Source organism: Ailuropoda melanoleuca, chromosome 6, assembly GCF_002007445.2.
Source record: "Ailuropoda melanoleuca isolate Jingjing chromosome 6, ASM200744v2, whole genome shotgun sequence".
Taxonomy (NCBI): domain Eukaryota; kingdom Metazoa; phylum Chordata; class Mammalia; order Carnivora; family Ursidae; genus Ailuropoda; species Ailuropoda melanoleuca.
In genome coordinates, this window is record NC_048223.1 from 21,886,898 (window position 1) to 21,904,623 (window position 17,726).

The 17,726-nt window shown below is 38.9% G+C and overlaps 1 protein-coding gene across 8 annotated transcripts in view; it reads left to right on the forward strand.

The window, feature by feature from the left end:
- Positions 1-17,726, forward strand: part of KAT2B (lysine acetyltransferase 2B) — a 91,127-nt gene that overhangs the window by 59,631 nt on the left and 13,770 nt on the right. For all 8 annotated transcript variants that reach the window (XR_004626018.1, XR_004626017.1, XM_034662057.1 and 5 more), the window contains 5 exons: positions 2,306-2,442; positions 5,015-5,223; positions 6,273-6,399; positions 14,220-14,330; positions 17,401-17,544. Coding sequence is in view for 6 of the 8 variants with exons in the window: in XM_034662057.1 (XP_034517948.1) it covers positions 2,306-2,442; positions 5,015-5,223; positions 6,273-6,399; positions 14,220-14,330; positions 17,401-17,544 (728 nt within the window). In the remaining 2 variants the exon portion in view is untranslated. The remainder of the gene's footprint in view (positions 1-2,305; positions 2,443-5,014; positions 5,224-6,272; positions 6,400-14,219; positions 14,331-17,400; positions 17,545-17,726) is intronic.

The following is a 17,726-nucleotide window of genomic DNA, read 5'->3' on the forward strand; positions in this document are numbered from 1 at the left end:
TACAAATTGTGCATGTCCAGGATTTTAATGGCTGGATGTCACTTTGAGCTGTATTGGTTAGTTATTGCTATGTAACAAAGCAACCCAAAATGCAGTGTCTTAAAACCATAATCATTTATTATCATAGCTCACTCATTCCGTGTGTTTCCTGGAAGGTGGCTGATCTCAGCCAACCTCATTCAGTCTTTGCTAGGCTTGCTCATGAGTCTACCTGTTGACCAGGGGCTCTGTTTTGGGCTTGACTAGAGCACTTAAGCTGGAGCATCTCTGTTCCATATATTTCTCTTCCTCCTCCTGGGATCACTGGGCTTCTTTTCTTTTTCTTGGGGCAGAATAGGTCCTTCTGACGATGGCAGAAGCGCAGGAGAACAAGTAGAAATACGTACAGTTTCTTGAAGCCTAGACTCAGAACTGGTATAACATCCCTCCTGCCTTATTTTGTCATCTAAGGCCAATTACATGGTCAAACTCAGAGTCAAGGGGTGGAGAAATGTACTCTGCTTCTTTTGTAGGAAGAACTGCGAAGTCACATGGCAGAGTGTGGATACCAGGAGGGTAAAGAATTTGGCCACTAATGTAATCAGTCGTGTGGGCAAAAAACATCTCTTAATCCTGCAGGCATTTCACAGTTATAGAATGTTTTGAAGGTTGCATTTCTGTCCAGAGACTTGACATCAAACAAATCTTGGATATGACCAAAGTTTGACATTAAGGAAGTGGCATAAAAGAGGGAAAGGAGAAAATTTTAAGTGTAGGACCACATATTTAACATCTGTGTCGCCATTTACTCTCTCTCACTTCCAAGGGAGACATCACTAATCAGTCCCAAACTCTTTGCCAGTGAGCTTGGATGTAGCCTCAGATACTCTCTAATCATGACACTATTAGCAATTTATCAAGCTTGGGGCATATTAGTTATAAACCTCAGCTACAAAGTAAGTATTTCATAGCATTACTCTTGGAGAATCATGGAACTTGAAGGCTTCTTGGTCAAATGACTGAAAATATTCTCATTTAACTTTAATAACAACTAAAAAAGTTATGAAAACAACTCAACAAAAGCCATTCAGTAAGTGACATGTAATGTTTATGGAAGCATCTCATATAGACAAGATACTTCACCTTATTCTGTTCCTTTAACTAAAGATGGTGAAAATGCTCTATGGAAATGTGCTTAGTGGGATTCAGACACGAGGAATAATTAGATTCAAACATCTAAAAAATTTTTTTAAATATTGATTATAAAAATAAATACATATTATGACAGGGAAAAAAAAAGGAAAAGGAAAAAACAAACATGGTAGTAGAAAGGACAAAAGGCCACCATGTAAGCTAAGGAAGAAAGTGGGAGAAAGTTTAGTCTTTGCATGGCCTTTCCCAGCATGTGACATGTTGAGAATGGCCCAGCTCACTTTGTGAAGTATCATTTTATGGCAAAAAAGCATTGTGAGAGATATAGACGGTTATATTATAATGAAAAAATTAAATGCACCAGCAAAATAAAACATTTCATTTGTATATTTCAAATATATATAGACATATACATAATATACACACAGCTTTGCATACACACACGTATACATGCACGAGAGAGAATTAACAGAACCACAAAGAGAAATATTCTTTTTTTATAATAATTTTTTATTATGTTATGTTAGTCACCATACAGTATATCCTTAGTTTTTGATGTAAAGAGAAATACTCTAATCAACCAATAGTTGAAGGCTTGAAGCAACATCTGAATAATTCATAGTTTAAGTGGACAAAGCTATCATTAAGGATGTAGAAACCCTGAAAACATGATCAGTAAGCTTAATCTAATGAATGTACAGAGATCTGTACTCCTAAAAGTCAGAAAATACACACTATTTTCAAGAAGACACTACACATTTACAAATAAGTGGTAGTATTTTATGTTCTAAAGTAAGATTCAAAAATTTTTGATGCTTTGTTATCGTATGGACCACGTTCTTTGACCACAAAGGGACTAAATTTAGAGGTTAATAACCAGTGATAACTAAAGTCACCCCTTGCATTTGTAAATGAACAAGCACGTGCCTTCATAAGCCATATAGCAAGTTCAAAAATTCTCATAAAAATTCAGAATGGATCTGTGGTTGGCGGTTATTGTGACCTCCTCCCTTCTCTTTCCCATCTTCCACTGCCACCCCTTCCATGGGTAAATGGAGAGTTGATCTCCATGCCCATCAATGTTTACAGATAATTAGTTGGAATAGTTGGCATGTATTACCTGCTTTGTGTTTAAGATCACCCATTGTTTGCCCTTTTATTTTGATCATCACAGGAGAAAAGAGGAAAATGAATGACTCTCATGCCATGGAGGAGGCCAAGAAACCCCGAGTTATGGGGGATATTCCAATGGAATTAATTGACGAGGTCATGTCTACCATCACAGACCCTGCAGCAATGCTCAGACCAGAGGTCAGTGGGGTAAACCAGAGCAGCCCAGCCAACTGGTAGACCCCTTCCATTTTCCTGGCCACTCCAGCTGTTGGAAATGTGGGTGGTATCATTGAGCAATAGCGTGTTATGCTATCCTGGTTTGCATTTAACCAGGTGGTCAGGGTGTGGAGGGCAAGACAAGCTGGTGGAGAGATGATTCCCCTTGAGGAATATCACCTTACCGGGAAACATGCTAATAATCTCACACAGTTGAGGGCATTCCCACCTTCCTCATCTCTTTATCTTGAAATATTTAAATCCTCATAAATGTTAGAAACATTTCATGATAGAGATCCATAGTTTCTTTTTTTTCCTTTTAAGATTTTATTTATTTATTTGAGAGAGAGAGAGAGATAGGGACAGAGAGCACAAGTGGGGAGGAGAGGGAAAGGGAGAGGCAGGCTCCCCACTGAGCAGGGAGCCCAATGCGGGGCTCAATCCCAGGACCCTGGGATCATGATATGAGCTGAAGGCAGACACTTAACTGACTGAGTCACCCAAGTGCCCCTGAGATCCATAGTTTTTTTTATTTAGATTCACATTTGTGTCACCTCTGTCTTTTTCTCCTATGAACCATTTGGAACCATTTCGGAATTCAGTATAGGAGTCACAACATTTCACTTCTTTATTTACCTGTATTTCTTAAGATGAAGACTACTCTTTTTCATTACAGAAGTGTAGTTACCACTGTCAGAAAATTGAGCTAGGTCATGTTTTCTAATGCATGGATTGGCAGACTACAGCCAAATCTGGCCCACTGTTTGTTTTTGTAAATAAAGTATTATTGAAACATATTGTCTATGTCTGCCTTGCACTACAGGAGCAGATTTGAATAATTAAGACAGGTGATGTATGACCTGCAAAGCCTAAAATACTTGTATCTGGACTCTTTATAAGAAAGTTTGCTGACCCTTGGGCGAATGTATAGTGAGCCCATATCTGAATTCCCCATATAACCATATTATGTCCTTAGAACATTTGTTCCTGTTGTTGAAGGATCAGCCAGGGATCGTGAATTGCATTTAGGTTCTTTCTCTTCATCTCTTTAGTCTCCTTTAATCTAGAACAGTTCCCCAGTCCTTTTTTATTTTATTTATTTTTTTTAACAGCAGAGCCGTTGTTTAAGAATCCTGCTCACTAGTATTGTACAACAACCCCCTTTTGGTTCTACTTACTCTTGATTGGATTTAAGTAAAGCAGTTGTGGTAAAAGCTCTATTATCTCATTGCATTGCGTCCAGGGGCAAGGCAGTTTAAGATGCTTCTGAGGCACTCAGGTGGCTCAGTCGGTTAAGTGTCCAACCTTAATTCAGGTCATGGGTTCAAGCCCTGTGTTGGGCTCCATGCTGGGCTTGGAGCCTACTTTTCTTTTTCTTTTTCTTTCTTTTTTTTTAAAGATATTTCTGACAGCTTCTAGAAATGAAGAAATGGCTTAGAGATTATTTTGTAAAGTATCTTCAAAAATTTTTTTAGTGTGGCTCTGCTACATCAGTTTTTAATTTGTCATGTTTCCTGAGATATTTATTTTATGGTATTGAGGATAATTGCGAGAACTGGAATGTTTTAAGAGAATAACCTCCCTGATTATTCTTCCCATTTCCTGGTAGATATCCAGTCTAAAAGACTGTATACCTTTTGTGTACTTGTCTTTCAGGGATTTAGTAACTTCACAGATTAGTTTAGCTCAGTTTTTCAGCTGTGAAGTGTGGATGTTATCACACATTTCAAAATTTTTTGGGTGGATTTGATAGGGTACTGGAGTTGACTTGTACAGGCGAGCACAAAGCAGTTGTTCAATTTTCAAGAATTTTGTGAGCTGGGTGTTAATTGGTAGCTTGAAATTGACCGTGGTGGCGCCTGGTCACCTGGGCAGCCAGCTGTAGACCAGTGGGGTGAGCAAGTGCTACCATTTGGGGCTTTTCTTCCCCGGGGAACTGTTGGTTGAACATTTACCTGGACACCCCTGGATGGATCAAATAGGGTGGGGAGTGTGGAGTGCAGGCACCAGGTTGTGCTGCCAGCTGCAGTTGAGAGTGGGTCAACAGATACCCTCAGAAAGAAAACTATCCTCCAAAAGGAGGTGCTGACACAATAAACGTGACTGCCACTATTGGGACTGTGATGAGAATTTTAGGGATCGGTCACCGTGAGGGTTGTGTAAAGCAATCAAGAATTTAACACCTAACTGACTGAGCCACTCAACACCACGCCCACCCCCTGCCATTCATTTCTGTATGTCTGTGTCTGCTTTTGCACTACAACCGTGTTCACTAGTTGCCACAGAGACCTTACATTTACTCTATGGCACTTTACAGGAAGGTTTGATGGTTCCTAATCTATGCCAAATATCCATGTACACGTATTATACTCTAATCTCTCAAAATGCTTTACCTTCCTTTTCCATTTTGTTTTTGTAACTTGTATGTGTTGTTTGGGTCCCTGAAAATCCACAAATGTGTATCTTATTAGAGCAAATAAGAGAAGCATGGAGATGTCCCATCCCTATTGTCTTAAGAGAAAAGTTCTGTGTCACTTTTTCCTGTCTCCTGCAGACCAATTTACTGTCAGCACATTCAGCCCGGGATGAGGCAGCAAGGCTGGAAGAGCGCAGGGGTGTGATTGAATTTCACGTGGTCGGCAATTCCCTGAACCAGAAACCCAACAAGAAGATTCTAATGTGGCTAGTCGGACTACAGAATGTGTTCTCACACCAGCTGCCCCGGATGCCAAAAGAGTACATCACACGGCTTGTCTTTGACCCGTAAGTGGTACTTGGCTCCTCTTTCTTTCTTATTTCCTTTTTAAATGAAGGAGGAACCACTCAGATAGTGGAAGTAAGCCAGAGTCAGGTACGGAATCCTGCTGCCTCTTGTCACACTGGGGAATACAGAGCTACATCAAGATAATTGCCATGACTAAAAGCAGTAAGATGAATTTTTCAACAATTCATACATTTTTTTGTTGTTGTTGTTAATAATAATGGAGCTCTATATTTTAAGTTGCTGGTGACTGTCCTTTGGTTCATTCATTATAGCAATGTAAAAATATAAGCACCAAGAAGATGTCCTACTTTTTCGTAGTCAGAACATTCTTGAATTGGGTATCTTAACTAGGTACCACTGTTGCTGGGTCTTAACTTAGGGAAAATTACTGGGATATCAGACAGGTACATTTGAAAATCCATTGCTTTAAATAAAACCCAAACAACAGAAAACCTAAAGTTCTCTAATTGGATGTATTTTAACACATACAACCTAACAGCCTATGTGGAATATGATCCCTGCATATGACAATTCAGAGTGACACTTGAGACAGAAGTTCTGAAAGGATTCTATAATGCAGGTTTTGGCAAATTGTACATGTGGATTTTGTATTCTCTTCCATAATGTTTCTGTAATATTTTTGAGTCAGAGTAAACCCTTCAGAAACATATCCCACATTTCTCCATGACTTGGTGCTTTCCCTCCAGACCGCCACCGTGGGTCCCTTGGCATTAAGTGTACCGCCATTCCAGTACCAGTCAACATCTCCACACTTTGTTTTTTATTTATAAACCTCAGACCCTTCTTAGGGGGCCGGCATTTTATTGTGATCGAAGCCCTGATGAATGAAGTCTTGTGCAGGCAAGCTTGCTCCAAAAAGTCTACATTAAGAATGTTCTACCGAGATAGGGTCTAGATAAAGGAGGCTTCCGTAGAAACTCAAGAAAAACACTCCCCTCCTTTCCTGTTTGGTTAATAAGGACCCCCCCCAAAAGTATTTTTATATAACCAAAATAGGTAAAACTTTGCCATAATCTTATTCTTTCAGGAAACACAAAACCCTTGCCCTAATTAAAGATGGCCGTGTTATTGGTGGTATCTGTTTCCGTATGTTCCCATCCCAAGGATTCACAGAGATTGTTTTCTGTGCTGTAACCTCAAATGAGCAAGTCAAGGTAAGGGTAACCCAGGGTGTTAGAAGAAAAGCAGAATGTGGTGCTTCTCACTAAAGCTGCAGAGCTTGGGCAGGTCTGTCTCTCTGTGCCGCGTCCGCAGAAGGTTTGAAGTGGAGTTCAGGACTTTCTGAGAAGAGTCCTCCTGCTGCCGATGTCTGTGTTATGTGTGTGAAGAGAGCACATGGTTCCACATCTCAAGAGGTCAGGTTCTCCCAGGGCTTTGTTGGGGCCTGGGGTAAGGTACAAGGGCACCACACAGCCCCAAGTGCCACTGAAGTATAGTCTGTGACAAGTGAAGAGAGGTTGGAAGACAGATCTCACGGTTCATTGTTAATTTACACATGCACACACGTGCACACACGCAGCCGCACACACGTGCACACACGCAGCCGGTGACCCTGAACCACCGGGAAGGATGTGGTATGTGGTGTGGGTTACATGGTTTAGGTGGGTTACATGGTTTAGGTGGCTTACGCTCGAGAAAGATGTCTTAGGGCTTTGTCCCAAAGGCGGTCAAGGGCTAAAGATATTGTATAAAGGAAGTCACGAAAAATGTGAATAAATTTATGACTAAGTTTTAGAAGTATTTATACAGGGTTTGGAATGTGGGGTTTTTGGGTGTGTGCGCGCGCGCGTGCGTGTGTGTCTAATTGACCTTCCCAGTTGTCCTTGTCACTGGTCCTTTCGTCCCCAGGAGCTAGGCTATTTATTGAAACTGCAGCTGGTGTCGCAGTAGGGCTGGAATAAAGTGTAGACTCTGTGTCGGCAGAAAGACTTCTGGTCTAGTGTCTGTTGCGTTCTGTTCTGCTGCCGCTTTTAGGGAAGCGGAACCAGGAGAAGTCTTTAAACTATTATTCATTTGGTGTTTTGGGAACCTTAAAGAGTGTCATGGAAAACTAGGGCAAATGGTGGAAGGGCAAGCATCTCAGGATTAGGTAGCTGCTGAGAAAAAGGACGGGAAAGTCTAAGGCAGCACTGCCTAAGGAAATATAACGCGACGTGCAAATGTGAGCCACGCGTGTAATTTTAAGTTTTCTAGGAGCTATGTTAAAAAAAAAAAAAAAGGAAACAGGCAAAGTTAATTTTGAAAGCATGTTTTATTTTACCTGCTGTATCCAAAGAGGGGTCACTGCACCAGCAGGTCCTCATGGCACAGAGAATTACTAATGAGACATTTTATATGGTTTGTATTCAGTCTCTGGAATGTAGGGTGTGTTTGCACGATAGCACATCTCAGCTGGGACTAGGCACATTTCGGGGCTCACTGGGCACACGTGGCCAGCCTGCTGCTGGCCTAAGGGACAAGGTGGCCTTCTCCAGCTGCAAACAAGTAGTGCCATTTATAAAAACCAACAGGAAGTTGCTGGAAGGAATCATTCTCTGCTTGAGGGATACAGCCAGTGCTGTGGGTACTTTTGTTTTCGTTCACAGCTTTACTCGACCCACCGTGCCTGTTAGAGCGGCTGTGATTTCTTCTCACAAAGCACAAATGGGGCTTTTTTGTCTTTGACTCACAGTACTAAGCATCAAAGGATAAACAAAACCCATCAGTCATGCATCTGTCATTCTGACTGGGGAAGGCAAGGGCCCAGGTTTGCGTGAAACGGATGTCTGGCACTTTTGCAAGAAATTCTGACAGTGTGTCTTTAGATGGTGCTGTTGCTGTACTTATCACTTTTTTATTTTTCCCTAGCCAAAGTGAGAAACAACTCAAGTATCCAGAGTTCAGAAACTTACTTAGAAGGAAAATGTGTTCGGCTTTTCATAGGGAGGGGGACTGGCAAATACGGCCTTCATTTATAATTTCAGAAAAAGGTGGCAAAATTTTTGTTTTCAGAGAAAGCTACACCAAGCACCTTGTTTGGAGAGGTTGATTAAGGTTGACTTGGACACTTTTAGGGATACCAGAGGAAAACTAAAGGTATTTAATATGAATTGGATGCTTTGTCTTATTACTTCCCAGAAGGGCAATTTATTTTTTTCCCCAAACCGTGTAATTTTCTAAAGACTTGCAGGAAGGTGGCCAAACATTACAAACTCAGTAGGAAGAACTAGAAAGAAGCCATGTTTTGTAAATGATTTGAAACTGTAGTTCTAGAAAACGAAGATTAGTCTTTTCTAGAAAATGAAGACTTAGTCTTTCATAACTGAGTAGAATGGAAGTTTGATGAAAGCCAGTGCTGCTGGTGGCACCTGTTTGAATAAAACCTCAAGTTCGTAAGTGGAGGTTTCAGATTTTTATTTCATGATGTTAAAAATCTTGGCTAAATGATACTTTAAGCTTTGCATCCTCTTAGTTTAGAGAAACAGGCTTACATATAAATTCCTGTGAATGCTTTAGATAAGATCTGTGTGTGAATTTACCCTGCTCACAGCACACACAAAGTGACATTTCAGAATTGACTTGAAAAGCTCATCATCCGGTTTTAGAATTACCTTATCATCTAAGGACTATTTGGATTTGAAATCGTGCATATTTAAAGTTACATAGCTAATACTTATACATCATAATAAATATTTTTTTATTTCTTAAAGATTTTATTTATCTGAGAGAGAGCATGAGCAGGGGGAAGGGCAGAGGGAGTGGGACAAGCAGACTTTCCCACTGAATGGGGAGCCCAACGTGAGCTGAAGTCAGATGCTTAACCAACTAAGCCATCCAGGCACCCCAATATCATAATAAATATTTAAATAAACACTGAAGTTGCTTAGATGGATTTAGAAAAAAAAAAAAACCTTTGGTGATAATTAAAAATAAAGGTATACGTATAAGGTGTGCCTGGGTGGCTCAGTCGTTTGAAGGTCTGACTCTTCATTTCAGTTTAGGTCTTGATCTCAAGATTGGGAGTTCAAGTCCCACATTGGGCTCACACTGGGTGTGGAGCCTCCTTTAAAAAAAGGGAAAATAGGGGCGCCTGGGTGGCACAGCGGTTAAGCGGCTGCCTTCGGCTCAGGGCATGATCCCGGCGTTATGGGATCGAGCCCCACATCAGGCTCCTCCTCTATGAGCCTGCTTCTTCCTCTCCCACTCCCCCTGCTTGTGTTCCCTCTCTCGCTGGCTGTCTCTATCTCTGTCGAATAAATAAATAAAATCTTTAAAAAAAAAAAATAAAAATAAAAAAAGGGAAAAAAAAAAAGGAGCATCTGAGTGGCTCAGTCGGTTAAGCATCTGCGGTCGGCTCAGGTCATGATCTCAAGGTCCTGAGATCATGCCCCATATCCGGCTCCCTGCTCAGCATGGAGTCTGCTTCTTCCTCTACCCCTTCCCCTCGCTGTGCTGCCCCCCCCCACCTGCTCGTGCTCCCCCTCTCTCAAACAAATAAAATCTTAAAAAGAAAAGAAGGAAAAATAAATGAAGGCATATAAACAAAGGGAAATGGTTCTAGGTGAAAATCTATAAACATTTGCATATAATAGCTTAACATTGCTAATACCTCGCTAATCAAGGAAATATTTAAGCTACCACTACTACCAGTCACACTAGACAGAAGATTCAAATGAAAGGATACAGCCCCTACTCACAAGCAGTTGGAATCTGGAAAATTTCTTTGGAGAGGTGACAAATGAGTGGTCACTAATGCAGAATATCTTATGCAGGTTTTGAGAAGCTATTTACAAAAGAACCATTATTCTTCTTCTTGAGAAAAATCATTGGATTGTGGGCAAAGGGTAGAAAATTTATAATTTATTAACTCCTTATAAGATGGTACATACAACAAAAGCCTAGCTCCCTTCCGTGAACCATGTCTGAGTTACAGTGAGTTTTGTCAGAAGGCACATTTTTCTTTTTCTTTTTCTTTTTCTTTTTCTTTTTCTTTTTCTTTTTCTTTTTCTTTTTTTTCTTTTTCTTTCTTTCTTTCTTTCTTTCTTTCTTTCTTTCTTTCTTTCTTTTCTCTTTCTCTTTCTCTTTCTTTCTTTCTTTTCTTTCTTTTCTTCCTTCCTTCCTTCCTTCCTTCCTTTCCTTTCCTTTCCTTTCCTTTCCTTTCCTTTCCTTTCCTTTCCTTTCCTTTCCTTCTTTCTTTTTCTTTCTTTCTTTCCTTTTCTTTCTTACAGGGGAGGGGTAGAGGGAGAGAGAATCTAAGCAGGTTCCATGCCCAGCACAAGCCTGATGCAGGGCTCAATCCCATGACCCTGAATCATGACCTGAGCCGATTCAGTTGGTTAAGTGTCTGACTCCTGAATTTGGCTCAGGTCATGGTCCCAGAGTTGTGAGATCGAGCTCCCGTTGGGCTCCGAGCTCAGCATAGAATCTACTTGAGATTCTCTCCCTCCCCCTCTGCCCTTCCACCTTCTACATAATAAATAAAATCTTAAAAAAAAAAAAAAAAGATACTTAATCGACTGGGTCACCCAGGCTGCCCAGAGGCACATTTCTTACTAATTCCTAGGCACTCAGTTCCCTTCAACTAGCCAACCACTTTTATCAATTTTTTTTCATTTTTCTTTAAAAATAATTTTTAATTACATAGGTCATACATAAATACATTTTCAGGTAAAGCAAAAACCTCACTATCCCTTCGCCCTCTACCATCCTGCTGTTGTCAACTGAGTGTACAAACTTCCAGGTGCTTCTCTACTGATTTACGTGGGGAATGTGCCTGTTTGTAAGAGTGGCTGTGTGTTTTGCTGTTATTGACATAAAGACTTTCCGTTATATCTTAGGCCCTTTCAACTTTAGTGCATATACATGATTATTTAAATTTATATTTAGATCAATTAAAGTTAAATAAAATTCAAAATTCAGTTCCTCATTTACACAAGTACTCCATAGCCACACTGACTAATGGCTATCATATTGGATAGCATAGATAAAGAACATTTCCATCATTGCAGAAATTTCTACTAGACAATGCTGATATAGAGCTATTTTATTCTTTTTCTATAGTATTTCATGATATGAAAGTACCATAATTTATATAATCATTCCTTATTGAAGGCATTTATGTTTATTTACAGTTATTTTCTGTCACAAACAGTGTTCTCTTTGGAAATGTTTTTCTGGACGGTGAGAGGGGAAATTGCTGCAGGATTGAATATGGCTGTTCTTAATTAAAAAAAAATTATTTCCAGATTGCCCTTCTCAATGGGTTTACCAGTTTACACTTTCACCCATGATTTTGGAGGGTACTGTTTCTCCTGTCTTTACTGGAACTGGCTGAGTACCATCAACTTAAAGATGGTTGCATACTGTTGAGTGAAATGTTGCGTCTCCTGATGGAATGCTCTAATTACTATTGAGATCAAACATCTTATGTATTTTTATCAGCTAAATTTACTGCTTGTTTCTGGCCTTTGACATTTTTTCTTTTAGGCTGTCTTTCCTTTTTTGTACTGATCCCATAGAAGCTATGAAATCTTTGTAATATATGTTAGAACTCTGCCCTCTCAATTTGTCGTCTATCTTTTGTCTATGGTATCTTCAATTGCTTATAATATCTTTAAGGAATTTTAAAATTTGAAATAATCTACTTAATAATCAGTTCTTTCCTTATGCTTTTGCATTTTATATTTTTTTTAGGAAGTGTTTTTGTACCCTTAGGTTATAAACCCACTTTCCTGTATATTTTTATAATATTTTTGTATAGGTTTATTTTTGTTTACATTTAGATTTCCAGTCCATCTTCTTACCTTGTTTTCCATTTGACAGACTCTCTTAAGGCCTAGCTTAAACATGTTTCTTTCCTTCTATAACCTCTTCCTTCCCCCCTCTTAGTTATCTTAAAGCCTTTTTCTGTTTGTTTTGTTCTGTTTTAAAGAGAGAGGGAGAAGGGCAGGGGGAGAGAGAATCTTAAGCAGGGTCCACGCCTAGTGTGTAGCCCATCATGGGGCTGGATCTCACAACCCTTGGATCATGACCTGAGCTGAAAGCAAGAGTCGGACCTTATCCGACTGACCCACCGAGGCGCCCTGCCTTTTTCTGTATTATAGATACAAATACATCACTCCGTACTAATGCTGAATGATAGAAATATACTTTGAGTCTCAAATGCAAGCTACATATATAATTTTAAATTTTCTAGTAGCCATATTTTAGAAAATAAGAAGAAACAGGTGAAATTAATTTTGATATTTTTTATTTAACCTAGTATATCCGAAATATTGTCATTTTAACATGTAACAAGGATAAAATGTTACTGAGTTTTGGTGGTTTTTTTTCCCCCCTGATGTGTATTTTACACACTCTTGTGCATCTCAGTTTAGGCTAGTCCAATTTCAGTTGCTCAAAAACCACATGTGGCTACGGGCTACCATATTGAACAGCACAGCTCTATACTGTTATGTATTTATTTGTTTATCTTCCCCATTTTACCATCTTCTCAAGGAGAGAGACATTTCGTTCCTCTTTTTATCCAAGTTTTATTGAAACTTACAATATATTAGTATTGTAAAATGTTTGGGAAAAGCTAAAATGTCCTTGGGTAACATCAATGGAAGAATAACTTCCAGAAGAATGAGGTGGTTATACTGTTCTCCCATTTACCAGGCAGACTATCCTCTACTTGTTATTATGCTTGGTCCTTCCATGCTTTAGAAGGGCATTGTTATACAGGAGAAAGCCCAGAAGAGAGTGATTAGATTAATAAGGGGTCTTCCAATCAGGCCTTTTAAGGAACAGTGGAAACCTCAATGGTATTTCACATGGGTTTTGGGAGGTAGGGATGGGCACGGGAGAGTATGGTCTTTAAGGGCTTGAAGAGTTGTTAAGAGGAGGAATGAGTCTTTGTTACTCTAAGAGTAGAACTAAGGTCAAGAAGTAGAAATAACAAGGGATCAGATCTCAGATAGACTTTAGGAAGCACTTCCCAAACATGACAATACCTGAAAATGAACTGGCCTATCTAAGGACCATGGGATCACCCTATACTGGGGGAGTTTTCTAACAGCTCACCTTTTCAGGATGGATGGCAGAAGACTTCTAGCATCATGTGGGATAGAGAGTTAGACCAAATGATTTCCAAAGACCCTTCTCCCCTGTGCTACTGCAGTTGCATGAGACCATACCTGTAAGCACACTGGAGTCCTTTAGAAAAGTGTGTCACCAAGTTCTAAAATATTTATGTGAAGGTATTTGTGTCTGGATGCTTGGATTTACCTTCACTGCTTTTAGTGAGGTTCTAAAACAATCACTTTAAATTTATAGATTTTCTCTTAACTTTGTACATAACTGAAAAACCTGGTACTTACATTTTTTTTTTCATATTTCAGTCATTAAGTTATTCAACATCGTTCAGTCTTTAGTTTACTTCCTTATGTCCTCTGGCTCACTCAGAGATTCTCAGTTTCTTAGACCTTGCTTGGAAAGGCCTGATAAGACAAAGATGAAAATCCTGTGTGTGTGATATGATACGTTTCTTTGGAAGGATTGCTGATCTGTATACATCCAGGAAAACACTTGGGTTAGTTAATATTCTGATAAAGATTAGCACTTTCCATTCACATTGCTCTTTGCATCTCAGGTTCTCAAATACTTCAAAGATAAGCAGAAATCATAATCAATGTTACCTCCCAAACTTCTTTTATTAATATTCAGCAAGTAGTCTTTAGAATTGAACCAGCAGTTTGTAGCCTTGGTGTTACTTCCAAAGAAACAGAAACTTGTATTTTAAAATGATGATTGTATCTCAGTTCAAGGATTTTGAATTTTTTGGTTTTGTAGGTCATTTTCAAAGTTCAGAAATGCAAGAAAGGGTGTTAGTATTATATTGGTAAAATATATCAAAGTACCAACTCCTAAATTTGCCAACATTTCCCAGTGAATTTGTAGGAATGTCTTTTCTTCAGAACCTAATATATTTATCTGTATACTAACTTCCACATAGGGCTATGGAACACACCTGATGAATCACTTGAAAGAATATCATATAAAACATGATATCCTGAACTTCCTCACATATGCAGATGAATATGCAATTGGTTATTTCAAGAAACAGGTAAGTTTTTCACCGTGCAACTCTGTTCTGTCATTTCTTTTCTTAATGTATAGTCAGGTAGGCTTCATCCAAGGAAGTTTTTCCCCTGGCATCTTCTGCTTGTAAGAAGGACATACCTTTATTTTGTAATCCTTAAGCCAGGAGTAAGCTTCAGACTGTAGTATAGGGTATGACCAGCACATAGTAAGTACTAAAGAAATATTTGTTGAGTGAATGAATGAATGCCATCTATAAATGTAGTATCATATTGCATCCTGGAATTCTAGAATATGGTATCCCCAGGCTAAGGAGGAATTCCCAGGGCTGGGTGAGTACAGTTCTCTATGAGTAAGAGAAATAGATTTAATCTCTGGAAAGCCTCCATTTATGACAGAAGAAAGAAAATGATGAAGTTTATGAAGGGCCCCTGACAATCCTTCGGAAGCACACAGCAGTCTGGGAGCTTGGCTGCCGTCTCGGGCCTTTCTTACCAGAAGTTTTCAGCTCAGCTTTTTAAGGATTATTCTTTGGCTGCATATTTTTTTTAAGTAGTGCTTTATAATTCCTAAACGTTTTTGTTTACTCTTCTAACTACAAAAGTAATGTAAAGTTATTGTAGAAATTTTGGGAAACATAGTAAAGCAGAATGAAGAAAAATTGGTTGTAATTCTACCATCCAAAGAGATTTACTGTTAATGTTTTGATATGTACCCTTCTAATAATTGTTCTATGTATGTGTTCATGTGTACATATGTATATAAATATAAAACTTGGCTCGTATTATATTAATTGAATTACTTGCCCTTTTCACTTAATACATTCTGATTATTATTTATATAATTTTTGGTAGTTCTCTGAAATTGTATGGTATAATTAGAAAATAATTCATTAAACCAGTACCACATTTTTAGGACATTTGGGTGTTTCTTTTAAGTGTGCATTTATAAGTATGTGTTTGTATGTATGTTGCCCTCATCTATGGTAAGTTTGCTTAGAATAAATGTCTAGAAGCAGAGTTGTTTCCAGATGTATCTAAAGTTTTTGTTATGCATTGCAAATACTGCAACAATTTCTATTCTTGTCAACAATATATAAGGGGGTTCAGGAAAAGGTTTGGTAATTGAGAAATATATTTTTTATCCCTTCCCTAGCTAATAAACTGTGTATGTTTGCATTTATTTAATCATTGTGAAGTGTGGTGTTTTTTTCTTATTCATTGACCCTTTCTTTGTATTTCTTCTTCTGTTTTTGAATTGCCAATTCATTGTGTTTTGCCTCTTTTTCTACTAAAATATTTATTTTCACATTGATTAATGAGGACTCTTTGTGTATGAGCATATTAACCTTTTATTTTATGATTTTTCTCCCATTTGTCAGTTGTTTCAACATTCCTTACGACTTTTGATGTACAGATTCTTAAAGATTTCATTGCATAAAATCTATTAACTTCTCTTTTTGTACAAGGCTCATGTGATCAGAGAGCTTTTCCTCCTCTGATGTCAGATAGTTAATCTCCTATTTGTCTTCTCATTCTTTGGGATGTGTCTGTGACTTTTGTAATAAAACTCTTCTGGAAGAACTAAGTGGGGTTGTTAACTGAAGGCTTGAGGCACAGCTTTTTTAGGCTGCAGCTGCACTGCAAAGCCTGAAATATAAGTCATGGTTCTTAAATGACTTGTCTGTAGTCCTCTGTGAGGGCTATGGCAATGATTGCTTGGAAAGTAAGTTTTTGCTGAAAGGCAGGCAGTATAGTGCTGGTGATGGTTCTGAATTCCAGGTAATTTACGGCGAAGAACTGAAATAGGCATGGTATGGAAAATTCTGTTTATAATACAAATATATGACTATCCTATAGTACTAGGTTATTGCAGATTAAAGTATGTAAATGAATATATTGCTGATAAATGCCACGGACACAACTACACATTGTGATGGTCTGGAAGTTTCTGCCTATATTAGTAGGAGTTTCATTTCCTCAGCATCTAAATATATATATATATATATATATATATATATATATATATATAAAAGATTTTATTTTGGGGCACCTGGGTGGCTTTCAGTTAAGTGTCTGGTCAGGTCATGATCTTAGGGTCCTGGAATCAAACTCCTCATCAGGCTCCCTGCTCAGTGTGGAGTCTGCTTCTCCATTTCCCCCTGCCCCTTCTCACTCCCCAGTGCTCTCTTTCTCTCTCTCAAAAAAATAAAATCTAAAAAAAAAAAAAAAGGTAATAAGTAATTAAGTCATCTCTATACCCAATGTGGGGCTCGAACTCACAACCCCAAGATTAAGAGTCTCATGCTCTCGGGACCCTGCGTGGCACAGCTGGTTAAACGTCCGACTCTTGGTTTCGGCTCAGGATGTAATCTCAGGGTTGTGCGCTCAGTGTGGAGTCTGCTTGGGTTTCTCTCTCCCTTTGCCTCTGCCCTCCCCCACCCCAATCTCTCTCTCTCTCAAATAAATAAAATCTTAAGAAAAAAAGGGTCACATCCTCTACTGACTGAACCAGGCAGTCATCCCTAGTTACTATATTTTTGATAAGCTTTTCTTTCAGAACTTGGATCGGTTTTTGATTTGTTGAGAATCCTGGGGTCCCCTCCCCAGTTTGGGAGAAATTGTTAAATTTAATATAAAATTCAACTTTATATTAGTTCTGTTAAAAACCATTTAGTATAATTTGTGTTTTACTAGGATTATTTTTTTATGTTGTCTTGCTTCCTGTTTGCAGTTTGATTTTTGATGTTTTTCATGTTTTTTTTTTAAAAGATTTTATTTATTTATTTGGGAGAGGCAGAGAGGCAGAGGGAGCAGCAGACTCCCCGCGGAGCAGGGGGCCCGATGTGGGGTTCGATCCCACGGTCCCAGGATCATGACCTGAGCTGAAGGCAGGTGCTTCACCGACTGAGCCACCCAGGTGCCTTCTCCAGATGTTTTTCATGTTTTTGAACTCCACAGAGGGGTTTCATGCTAATCCTTTCCAGAATGTGATGGGAACCTGAAAAAAGTGTATTTTGCTGCCTACTACACAGTTTGGACTCAGTGGATATTTATTGCACAATGGCCATATGAATGAATTTATTTGCTTTGCAGGGTTTCTCCAAAGAAATTAAAATACCTAAAACCAAATATGTTGGCTACATCAAGGATTATGAAGGGGCCACTTTAATGGGATGTGAGTTAAATCCACGGATCCCATACACAGAATTTTCTGTCATCATCAAGAAGCAAAAGGAGGTAAGCACGTGATTGACTCCTGTTCCTTCCGTACAGGCTGGTCTTCGTTGGGTGAGTTGTGTATCTCTGGGCTCTGTGTGGATGGCTCTCCCGCGTATTGTCATGAGTTCAGTTTGCTGGGATTTGTATAGATTTCTTCTCTGATGGTATGCTGGATCTCTTTCCTCTCTAGGCACCATTCC